Genomic DNA, 13024 nt, shown 5'->3' on the forward strand with positions numbered 1-13024 from the left:
AGAGAGAGAGACAGAGAGAAGAGAGAGAGAAGAGAGAGAGACAGAGAGAGAGACAGAGAGAAGAGAGAGCGAGAGAAGAGAGAGAGAAGAGAGAGAGGAGAGAAGAGAGAGAGACAGAGAGAGAGAGAGAGAGAGAGAGAAGAGAGAGAGAAGAGAGAGAGGAGAGAAGAGAGAGAGAGAAGAGAGAGAGACAGAGAGACAGAGAGAAGAGAGAAGAGAGAGCGAGAGAAGAGAGAGCGAGAGAAGAGAGAGAGAGAGAGAGAGAGAGAGAGAGAAGAGAGAGAGAGAAGAGAGAGGGGTTAGAAAGAAGGGGGTGAAAGGACACAGACGAGAATGATAAAGATGATGGACACATACACACAACACAAGCTTTAGACTGAAATATTACCGTAAAGCTGATATATATATTTTTTTTGAATTCTACCCCGTTTTCTCCCCATTTCATGGTGTCCAATTGTTTTTAGTAGCTACTATCTTGTCTCATCGCTACAACTCCCGTACGGGCTCGGGAGAGACGAAGGTTGAAAGTCATGCGTCCTCCGATACACAACCCAACCTAGCTGCACTGCTTCTTAACACAGCGGGCATTCAACCCGGAAGCCAGCCCCACCAATGTGTCGGAGGAAACACCGTGCACCTGGCAACCTTGGTTAGCGCACACTGCGCCCGGCCCACCACAGGAGTCACTGGTGCGCGATGAGACAAGGACATCCCTACCGGCCAACCCCTCCCTAACCTAGGCGACGCTAGGCCAATTGTGCGGCGCCCCACGGACCTCCCGGTCGCGGCCGGTTACGACAGAGCCTGGGCGCGAAACCAGAGTCTCTGATGGCACACCCGGGAGGCCCCTCGTAAAGCTGATATTATACACACAACACAAGCTTTAGATTGAAATATTACCCGTAAAGCTGATATTATACACACAACACAAGCTTTAGATTGAAATATTACCGTAAAGCTGATATTATACACACAACACAAGATTTAGACTGAAATATTACCGTAAAGCTGATATTATACACACAACACAAGCTTTAGACTGAAATATTACCGTAAAGCTGATATTATACACACAACACAAGCTTTAGATTGAAATATTACCACTTGATAGAAAGCGGAAGACGTTATGCTGATATTTAGTTGGCATGTTTGAGTACTTTCATTGACCTCTAACTTTACAGCAATGTCAGCTTTGTTCAACGACTGTATCAGGTATTATCAGACTGTGTGTGTAGCCAGGCCAGTTTAATAAGTAGCTGGCATAGCTTTCACCCTATCAGCCTATCCCCTCCCTCCCTCTCTCTGGCCCAGGATTAGCTCCACATCCCATTTCCCAAACAAGGGACAGAGACAGCTCCTTCACAGGTCACCGTATAGAGATAGAATTCCATCGATGCAAAGGCTGCGTTCTGCTTTTCTCCTCAACCTCAGCCTTGCAAACTAAGAGTAGAAACTACCGAAATACTTTCATTAATAGCAACTCCAAGTAGGCCTAAAGCTAAGCTTCCTGAAAGTGCAGTAATGCATCTGCTTTAGGATGAGTCACATCTAAACACAGACATGGAGTTACAGCTGGCCTGGCCTGGGAGTTACAGCTGGCCTGGCCTGGGAGTTACAGCTGGCCTGGCCTGGGAGTTACAGCTGGCCTGGCCTGGGAGTTACAGCTGGCCTGGCCTGGGAGTTACAGCTGGCCTGGCCTGGGAGTTACAGCTGGCCTGGCCTGGGAGTTACAACTGGCCTGGCCTGGGAGTTACAGCTGGCCTGGCCTGGGAGTTACAGCTGGCCTGGCCTGGGAGTTACAGCTGGCCTGGCCTGGGAGTTACAGCTGGCCTGGCCTGGGAGTTACAGCTGGCCTGGCCTGGGAGTTACAGCTGGCCTGGCCTGGGAGTTACAACTGGCCTGGCCTGGGAGTTACAGCTGGCCTGGCCTGGGAGTTACAGCTGGCCTGGCCTGGGAGTTACAGCTGGCCTGGGAGTTACAGCTGGCCTGGCCTGGGAGTTACAGCTGGCCTGGCCTGGGAGTTACAGCTGGCCTGGCCTGGGAGTTACAGCTGGCCTGGCCTGGGAGTTACAGCTGGCCTGGCCTGGGAGTTACAGCTGGCCTGGCCTGGCCTAGGAGTTACTACTGGCCTGGCCTGGGAGTTACAGCTCTGCCTTTGAGTTCGACTGAGGTTCTCTGGTGGAATTGTCAGGAGCGAGGGGAGGCAAGAGGGGATTGGACATATGGTCCTGGGTTCACTGAGAGGTGAATTCGTCATAGAGGGTGCAGCCAGGCCAGGCCCACTGACTACTATAGAGCCTTCTCCATTATCATACCAGGCCCACTGACTACTATAGAGCCTTCTCCATTATCATACCAGGCCCACTGACTACTATAGAGCCTTCTCCATTGTCATACCAGGCCCACTGACTACTATAGAGCCTTCTCCATTATCATACCAGGCCCACTGACTACTATAGAGCCCTCTCCATTATCATACCAGGCCCACTGACTACTATAGAGCCCTCTCCATTATCATACCAGGCCCACTGACTACTATAGAGCCTTCTCCATTATCATACCAGGCCCACTGACTACTATAGAGCCTTCTCCATTATCATACCAGGCCCACTGACTACTATAGAGCCTTCTCCATTATCATACCAGGCCCACTGACTACTATAGAGCCTTCTCCATTATCATGCCAGGCCCACTGACTACTATAGAGCCTATATACGCAGTACACCACACACACCATATCCCCTATCTAGTACACCACACACATCCTATCCCCTATCTAGTACACCACACACACCATATCCCCTATATAGTACACAACACACACCCTATCCCCTATCTAGTACACAACACACACCCTATCCCCTATCTAGTACACCACACACACCCTATCCCCTATCTAGTACACCACACACACCATATTCCCTATATAGTACACAACACACACCCTATCCCCTATCTAGTACACCACCATATCCCCTATACACACAGTACACTACACACACCATATCCCCTATATAGTGCACAACTCAGACACCCTATTCCCTACAGTACACTACACACACCATATCCCCTATATAGTACACCACACACACCATATCCCCTATACACACAGTACACTACACACACCATATCCCATATACACACAGTACACCATATCCCCTATACACACAGTACACCACACACACCATATCCCCTATACATACAGTACACCACACACACCATATCCCCTATATAGTGCACTACTCAGACACCCTATTCCCTACAGTACACCACACACACCATATCCCCTATATAGTGCACTACTCAGACACCCTATTCCCTATATAGTGCACTACTCAGACACCCTATTCCCTACAGTACACCACACACACCATATCCCCTATATAGTACACTACACACACCCCAGCCCCTATATAGTGCACTACACACACCCTAGCCCCTATATAGTGCACTATACACACCCTATCCCCTATATAGTACACTACACACACCCTATCCCCTATATAGTACACTACACACACCCTATCCCCTATTAAGTGCACTACACACACCCTATCCCCTATATAGTGCACTACACACACCCTATCCCCTAAGTGCACTACACACACCCTATCCCCTATATAGTGCACTACACACACCCTATCCCCTATATAGTACACTACACACACCCTATCCCCTATATAGTACACTACACACACCCTATCCCCTATTAAGTGCACTACACACACCCTATCCCCTATATAGTGCACTACACACACCCTATCCCCTATATAGTGCACTACACACACCCTATCCCCTATATAGTACACTACACACAGCATATTTCCTATCTAGTACACTAAACACACCCTATCCCCTATATAGTGCACTACAAACACCCTATCCCCTATATAGTGCACTACAAACACCCTATCCCCTATATAGTGCACTACACACACCCTATCCCCTATATAGTACACTACACACACCCTATATAGTGCACTTGAACATCCTCCACCACAACACCCACCTCTCTCCTTCAGTTCCACAGAGACAACAGATGGTTAGTCGTGGTCTCAACAACACCATAAACACAGAACATGAGCACAATTACTTTTACTACAATCACACTCTCCCAGAACCACAATAATCATCATCATAGATATTGTCTGGCATGGAACAAAAAGGAATTTAACTAGCTAATCAATATGAGTGTTGTAAATCAGCTGTGTGTACCACGAGTAAACAGTCCAGGAGTTTAATAACTGAGCGTGTGTGTGTGTGTGTGTCCATCGCTACATAGAACAGCCATGATTCATCTGTAGTGGAAAACTCATTAGAGCAACACTCTGGTTTTTATGACAGCAGAGCCTGGAGCGGAGAGACAGCAACATGGACACTAACTGAGCTCACTCCCTCGCTCTCTCTCTCCCTTTCTGTCTCTCTCTCTGTTTCTCCCTCTCTCTCTCTCTGACAGAAACACCAACCGTGTTAGATGGCTGAAGCTAAATATTTGATTTGTATTTTATTAAGCAGTGTTTTATTGAAAAAGTGATTCGTGGATGTTTGAACACCTTAAGGGTTAGCAGAAGCTAGTAGAACTGGAAGGTTGGAGGTAGAGTAGGGTAGGACAGTGAGTCAGTAGCTAGTAGAACTGGTAGGTTGGAGGTAGAGTAGGGTAGGACAGTGAGTCAGTAGCTAGTAGAACTGGAAGGTTGGAGGTAGGTTAGGACAGTGAGTCAGTAGCTAGTAGAACTGGTAGGTTGGAGGTAGAGTAGGGTAGGACAGTGAGTCAGTAGCTAGTAGAACTGGAAGGTTGGAGGTAGAGTAGGACAGTGAGTCAGTAGCTAGTAGAACTGGAAGGTTGGAGGTAGAGTAGGGTAGGACAGTGAGTCAGTAGCTAGTAGAACTGGAAGGTTGGAGGTAGAGTAGGGTAGGACAGTGAGTCAGTAGCTAGTAGAACTGGAAGGTTGGAGGTAGAGTAGGGTAGGACAGTGAGTCAGTAGCTAGTAGAACTGGAAGGTTGGAGGTAGAGTAGGGTAGGACAGTGAGTCAGTAGCTAGTAGAACTGGAAGGTTGGAGGTAGAGTAGGGTAGGACAGTGAGTCAGTAGCTAGTAGAACTGGAAGGTTGGAGGTAGAGTAGGGTAGGACAGTGAGTCAGTAGCTAGTAGAACTGGAAGGTTGGAGGTAGAGTAGGTTAGGACAGTGAGTCAGTAGCTAGTAGAACTGGAAGGTTGGAGGTAGAGTAGGTTAGGACAGTGAGTCAGTAGCTAGTAGAACTGGAAGGTTGGAGGTAGGGTAGGACAGTGAGTCAGTAGCTAGTAGAACTAGAAGGTTGGAGGTAGAGTAGGGTAGGACAGTGAGTCAGTAGCTAGTAGAACTGGAAGGTTGGAGGTAGAGTAGGGTAGGACAGTGAGTCAGTAGCTAGTAGAACTGGAAGGTTGGAGGTAGGGTAGGACAGTGAGTCAGTAGCTAGTAGAACTAGAAGGTTGGAGGTAGAGTAGGGTAGGACAGTGAGTCAGTAGCTAGTAGAACTGGAAGGTTGGAGGTAGGGTAGGACAGTGAGTCAGTAGCTAGTAGAACTGGAAGGTTGGAGGTAGGTTAGGACAGTGAGTCAGTAGCTAGTAGAACTGGTAGGTTGGAGGTAGGGTAGGACAGTGAGTCAGTAGCTAGTAGTACTGGTAGGTTGGAGGTAGAGTAGGACAGTGAGTCAGTAGCTAGTAGAACTGGTAGGTTGGAGGTAGGGTAGGACAGTGAGTCAGTAGCTAGTAGAACTGGAAGGTTGGAGGTAGGTTAGGACAGTGAGTCAGTAGCTAGTAGAACTGGTAGGTTGGAGGTAGGGTAGGACAGTGAGTCAGTAGCTAGTAGAACTGGAAGGTTGGAGGTAGGGTAGGACAGTGAGTCAGTAGCAGACAGAACTGGAAGGTTGGAGGTAGGGTAGGACAGTGAGTCAGTAGCTAGTAGAACTGGAAGGTTGGAGGTAGGGTAGGACAGGGAGTCAGTAGCAGACAGAACTGGAAGGTTGGAGGTAGGGTAGGACAGTGAGTCAGTAGCTAGTAGAACTGGAAGGTTGGAGGTAGGGTAGGACAGTGAGTCAGTAGCTAGTAGAACTGGAAGGTTGGAGGTAGAGTAGGACAGTGAGTCAGTAGCTAGTAGAACTGGAAGGTTGGAGGTAGGGTAGGACAGTGAGTCAGTAGCAGACAGAACTGGAAGGTTGGAGGTAGGGTAGGACAATGAGTCAGTAGCAGACAGAACTGGAAGGTTGGAGGTAGGGCAGGACAGTGAGTCAGTAGCAGACAGAACTGGAAGGTTGGAGGTAGGGTAGGACATTGAGTCAGTAGCTAGTAGAACTGGAAGGTTGGAGTAGGGTAGGGTAGGACAGTGAGTCAGTAGCTAGTAGAACTGGAATGTTGGAGGTAGGGTAGGACAGTGAGTCAGTAGCTGACAGTGGCCAGACTACAGTGGCACACTAGTTGTCTGGTTAGTCAGAGAAGGATAGGATATGACTACTCACCTCCGACTGTAGATTGTGGTCAGAGTTCGTCTGGGAGGGTAGGGAAGGATATGTTAGAATAGGATAAGGGTGGGGTTGGATAGGGTGGGGTTGGATAGGGTGGGGTAGGATAGAATAAGGTGGGGTAGGATAGGATAAGGTGGGGTGGGGTGGGGTAGGATAAGGTGGGGTAGGATAGGATAGGATAGGATAATGTGGGGTAGGATGAGGGTGGGGTAGTATAGGATAGGGTGGGGTAGGATAGGATAAGGTGGGATAGGATAGGATAAGGTGGGGTAGGATCGGGTGGGGTAGGATAGGATAAGGTGGGATAGGATAGGATAAGGTGGGGTAGGATCGGGTGGGGTAGGATGAGGTGGGGTGGGGTAGGATAAGGTGGGATAGGATAGGATAAGGTGGGGTAGAATCGGGTGGGGTAGGATAGGGTAAGGTGGGGTAGGATCGGATAGGGTGGGGTGGGGTAGGTTCGGGTGGGGTAAGATAGGATAAGGTGGGGTAGGATCGGGTGGGGTAGGATCGGATAGGGTGGGGTAGATTTGGGTGGGGTAGAATAGGATAAGGTGGGGTAGGTTAGGGTGGGGTAGGATCAGATAGGGTGGGGTAGGATAGGATAAGGTGGGGTAGGTTAGGGTGGGGTAGGATAGGATAAGGTGGGGTAGGTTAGGGTAGGATCAGATAGGGTGGGTTAGGTTCGGGTGGGGTAGGATCGGATCGGATAGGGTGGGTTAGGGTGGGGTAGGATAGGATAAGGTGGGGGTAGGACTACTCACCTCTGAGTGTAGCTTGTGGTCAGAGTTGTTATGGGATCCTGGATCAGAAGGCAGCAGGCTGTACCATGTCTCTCTATCCTGGGCTCGGAGGGAGAAGCCTTCAAACCTCACCTCAGAGGCAAACTGTTAGACAGCACAGGAGAGAAATCAATAGGACAGCATCGTTAGTGAACTCAAACTGGGTTTCCATTTTAGAAAAGAGATTTCCCAAGACAGCCTGTTCTCACTGTAATCAATACCTAAGACATTTAAAAACAAAAAAACAAATATTTTGGAGAGCAGCAAAAATGGCCCCTGCCTTTATCACATTGGTTGAGCGATTAGTGCTTTTTGAGGTCGGTTCAGTTTCATTACAAAAAAACAAAAAAAAATCAATTGAGTTTATTTTGTTAAACATGCACTACCCAATCTGTGGGTTGAAGCTGGAACACAGAATAAAACTATTCACAAAAATCCCATGACTGCCCATTAATGATTCACATTACTTTAATATTATATTTCAGTCGTCTATAATACATTTGCTTTTTTTGATGACAATAATTTCATTCCGTCACCATCTCATCTCTATAGAGCCTTTGCTGCCTGACAAAATCCATATTTTATTAGTTCTTTTAAGTAAATAAGGCATACTTGTATGACTGCTGAAAACCAACTATCAATCACTTAAGATCATGTATTTTCAGATAGAGATTCCTTTGAAGCAACTGCCCTCTATCCCTCTCAATCGCACGTTCTTCTGTATCTTCTCTTCCACTCCACGTCTTGCACCACACAGACCGGACAAGTAGGCGAGCAATGGATTATGGTCAATGTAGTTAATTACCATGTTTTCTGTGCTAAATCATGTAGAATATTGGCCTGTTGGAAACTACAACTCCCTACTACATCGCACAGTTGGGCTTGATCAAATGTATCTCTAGAGAAACTGCGCATTGATCTCACCAAAACACATTACCTCACGTTAACCTCACGTTAACTCCACCAGGATTAAAAACTATCATTTAATACAGACAGAGGGATCTGTTATACAATTATCCACTACACATTACCTCACGCTAACTCCACCAGGATTAAAAACTATCATTTAATACAGACAGAGGGATCTGTTATACAATTAGCCACTACACATTACCTCACGTTAACTCCACCAGGATTAAAAACTATCATTTAATACAGACAGAGGGATCTGTTATACAATTTGCCACTACACATTACCTCACGTTAACTCCACCAGGATTAAAAACTATCATTTAATACAGACAGAGGGATCTGTTATACAATTAGCCACTACACATTACCTCACGTTAACTCCACCAGGATTAAAAACTATTTAATACAGACAGAGGGATCTGTTATACAATTAGCCACTACACATTACCTCACGTTAACTCCACCAGGATTAAAAACTATCATTTAATACAGACAGAGGGATCTGTTATACAATTAGCCACTACACATTACCTCACATTAACTCCACCAGGATTAAAAACTATCATTTAATACAGACAGAGGGATCTGTTATACAATTAGCCACTACACATTACCTCACATTAACTCCACCAGGATTAAAAACTATCATTTAATACAGACAGAGGGATCTGTTAGCAGAAAAACTATTTTATTAACAAAAAGGTAAACCAATACATTTGCTTTACACAACTTTTTGTTGTTGCAGTTTTACAGCTAATTTCCTGCAAGTCTACACATTTTGCCATGGGGGGGGTGGGGAGACATTTCTTCCATTTTAAAGTACATTCTCTGCAAGTCTACACATTTTGCCATGGGGGGGTGGGGAGACATTTCTTCCATTTTAAAGTACATTCTCTGCAAGTCTACACATTTTGCCATGGGGGGTGGGGAGACATTTCTTCCATTTTAAAGTACATTCTCTGCAAGTCTACACATTTTGCCATGGGGGGGTGGGGAGACATTTCTTCCATTTTAAAGTACATTCTCTGCAAGTCTACACATTTTGCCATGGGGGGTGGGGAGACATTTCTTCCATTTTAAAGTACATTCTCTGCAAGTCTACACATTTTGCCATGGGGGGGGGGTGGGGAGACAATTCTTCCATTTTAAAGTACATTCTCTGCAAGTCTACACATTTTGCCATGGGGGGGGTGGGGAGACATTTCTTCCATTTTAAAGTACATTCTCTGCAAGTCTACACATTTTGCCATGGGGGGGTGGGAAGACATTTCTTCCATTTTAAAGTACATTCTCTGCAAGTCTACACATTTTGCCATGGGGGGGTGGGGAGACATTTCTTCCATTTTAAAGTACATTCTCTGCAAGTCTACACATTTTGCCATGGGGGGGTGGGGAGACATTTCTTCCATTTTAAAGTACATTCTCTGCAAGTCTACACATTTTGCCATGGGGGGGTGGGGAGACATTTCTTCCATTTTAAAGTACATTCTCTGCAAGTCTACACATTTTGCCATGACTTATGCCATGTTAACATGATTTTTGAGTGAGATTGACTTGCAAAATCAAATGTCAGGGCCCCTGGGCACGTTGCCTAGTGGATAATTCAGCAAAGATTACTACAAGTTTAGATAACTGGCTAGACCAACTTACCAATAACAAAATGATATACCTTTCTAACTGATATGGGTTCATTGAGTGACTGTCAGTGAGTGACATAAAATTGTGTAAATTAAGAAATTGTGCACTTTGTGTATTCAAATCAAATCAAATTTATTTATATAGCCCTTCGTACATCAGCTGATATCTCAAAGTGCTGTACAGAAACCCAGCCTAAAACCCCAAACAGCAAGCAATGCAGGTGGAGAAGCACAGTGGCTAGGAAAAACTCCCTAGAAAGGCCAATACCTAGGAAGAAACCTAGAGAGGAACCAGGCTATGTGGGGTGGCCAGTCCTCTTCTGGCTGTGCCGGGTGGAGATTATAACAGAACATGGTCAAGATGTTCAATGTTCATAAATTACCAGCATGGTCGAATAATAATAAGGCAGAACAGTTGAAACTAGAGCAGCAGCACAGTCAGGTGGAAGTTGAAACTGGAGCAGCAGCATGGCCAGGTAGACTGGGGACAGCAAGGAGTCATCATGTCAGGTAGTCCTGGGGCATGGTCCTAGGGCTCATTCTATTCTATTCTGTTTGTGTATTCTACTAATCTAACTCTCAACAATATATCGAGACTCCGACTGAGTTCCTAAAACAAAATATAATTATATGTACATACAGTGGGCTCCAAAATGACTGGCACCCTGTCTGGCAATACACAAACAATACTTCAAAAAATATAAACAATCTAATTATGGAGAGAAACTCAAAATACCAACGTGAAAAATACTGTACTGTATTAATGTTCCAATGGAACCCACCAAAATCATACAATTATTTAATACAAAATACATTTCACCAAAATCAAGGTTTCATAATTATTGGCACTCCTCATTTAGTACTTAGTGCCACCACCTCTGGCAAGGACAACAGCATGGTGTCTTTTCCTGTAATGTTTGACAAGGTTAAGGAACACATTTGGAGGGATTTTGGACCATTCCTCTATGTAGATCCTTTCAAGATCCTTCACATTCTTGGGTTTGCACTTATCAACTGCCCTCTTCCACTCAGACCACAGGTTTTGGATTAGATTGAGGTCTGGCGACTGAGATGACCATGGCAGAACATTGATTTTGTTGTCACAGAACCATTTCCGTGTGGATCTTGAGGTATGTTTTGGGTCATTGTCTTGTTAGAAAGTCCACATATGGCCAAGTCCCAGCCTTCTAGCATTGGCAACCAGATTGTCAGCCACAATTGCCTGGTACTTGGTGGAATTCATTATGCCATCAGTCTTAACCAGTGCCCCTTGACCTCTGGAATTAAAACAGCCCCAAAACATCACTGACCCACCACCATATATCACCGTGGGTATGAGGTGACTCTCCTTGTATGCATCTCTGTTTCACCGTGGGTATGAGGTGACTCTCCTTGTATGCATCTCTGTTTCACCGTGGGTATGAGGTGACTCTCCTTGTATGGATCTCTGTTTCACCGTGGGTATGAGCTGCCTCTCCTTGTATCCATCTCTGTTTCACCGTGGGTATGAGGTGTCTCTCCTCGTATGCATCTCTGTTTCACCGTGGGTATGAGGTGACTCTCCTTGTATGCATCTCTGTTTCACCGTGGGTATGAGGTGACTCTCCTTGTATCCATCTCTGTTTCACCGTGGGTATGAGGTTCCTCTCCTTGTATCCATCTCTGTTTCACCGTGGGTATGAGGTGACTCTCCTTGTATCCATCTCTGTTTCACCGTGGGTATGAGGTGACTCTCCTTGTATCCATCTCTGTTTCACTGTGGGTATGAGGTGCCTCTCCTTGTATCCATCTCTGTTTCACCGTGGGTATGAGGTACCTCTCCTTGTATCCATCTCTGTTTCACCGTGGGTATGAGGTGTCTCTCCTTCTATGCATCTCTGTTTCACCGTGGGTATGAGGTGACTCTCCTTGTATGCATCTCTGTTTCACCGTGGGTATGAGGTGTCTCTCCTTCTATGCATCTCTGTTTCACCGTGGGTATGAGGTGACTCTCCTTGTATCCATCTCTGTTTCACCGTGGGTATGAGGTGACTCTCCTTGTATGCATCTCTGTTTCACCGTGGGTATGAGGTGTCTCTCCTTGTATGCATCTCTGTTTCACCGTGGGTATGAGGTGCCTCTCCTTGTATCCATCTCTGTTTCACCGTGGGTATGAGGTGCCTCTCCTTGTATCCATCTCTGTTTCACCGTGGGTATGAGGTGCCTCTCCTTGTATGCATCTCTGTTTCACCGTGGGTATGAGGTGACTCTCATTGTATCCATCTCTGTTTCACCGTGGGTATGAGGTGCCTCTCCTTGTATCTCTGTTTCACCGTGGGTATGAGGGGCCTCTCCTTGTATCCATCTCTGTTTCACCGTGGGTATGAGGTGCCTCTCCTTGTATCCATCTCTGTTTCACCGTGGGTATGAGGTGCCTCTCCTTGTATCTCTGTTTCACCGTGGGTATGAGGTGCCTCTCCTTGTATCCATCTCTGTTTCACCGTGGGTATGAGGTGCCTCTCCTTGTATCTCTGTTTCACCGTGGGTATGAGGTGCCTCTCCTTGTATCCATCTCTGTTTCACCGTGGGTATGAGGTGCCTCTCCTTGTATCTCTGTTTCACCGTGGGTATGAGGTGCCTCTCCTTGTATCTCTGTTTCACCGTGGGTATGAGGTGCCTCTCCTTGTATCTCTGTTTCACCGTGGGTATGAGGTGCCTCTCCTTGTATCTCTGTTTCACCGTGGGTATGAGGTGCCTCTCCTTGTATCTCTGTTTCACCGTGGGTATGAGGTGCCTCTCCTTGTATCTCTGTTTCACCGTGGGTATGAGGTGCCTCTCCTTGTATCTCTGTTTCACCGTGGGTATGAGGTGCCTCTCCTTGTATGTATCTCTGTTTCACCGTGGGTATGAGGTACCTCTCCTTGTATCTCTGTTTCACCGTGGGTATGAGGTGCCTCTCCTTGTATCTCTGTTTCACCGTGGGTATGAGGTGCCTCTCCTTGTATCTCTGTTTCACCGTGGGTATGAGGTACCTCTCCTTGTATCTCTGTTTCACCGTGGGTATGAGGTACCTCTCCTTGTATTTATCTTTGTTTCACCGTGGGTATGAGGTGCCTCTCCTTGTATCTCTGTTTCACCGTGGGTATGAGGTACCTCTCCTTGTATCTCTGTTTCACCGTGGGTATGAGGTACCTCTCCTTGTATCTCTGTTTCA

General features: G+C 46.4%; 1 protein-coding gene across 5 annotated transcripts in view; it reads right to left on the reverse strand.

Moving 5' to 3' along the window:
* Nucleotides 1-13024, reverse strand: part of mtbp (MDM2 binding protein) — a 58058-nt gene that overhangs the window by 36167 nt on the left and 8867 nt on the right. For 3 of the 5 annotated variants that reach the window (XM_031811902.1, XM_031811904.1, XM_031811905.1), the window contains exons 8-9: nucleotides 7265-7387; nucleotides 6495-6524 (exon numbers count right to left, since the gene is read on the reverse strand). In XM_031811902.1, coding sequence (XP_031667762.1) covers nucleotides 6495-6524; nucleotides 7265-7387 — 153 coding nt within the window. The remainder of the gene's footprint in view (nucleotides 1-6494; nucleotides 6525-7264; nucleotides 7388-13024) is intronic. The other 2 variants (XM_031811903.1, XM_031811906.1) reach the window with 1 other exon arrangement.

Source organism: Oncorhynchus kisutch, unplaced genomic scaffold (genome assembly GCF_002021735.2).
Source record: "Oncorhynchus kisutch isolate 150728-3 unplaced genomic scaffold, Okis_V2 Okis02a-Okis13b_hom, whole genome shotgun sequence".
NCBI lineage: Eukaryota > Metazoa > Chordata > Actinopteri > Salmoniformes > Salmonidae > Oncorhynchus > Oncorhynchus kisutch.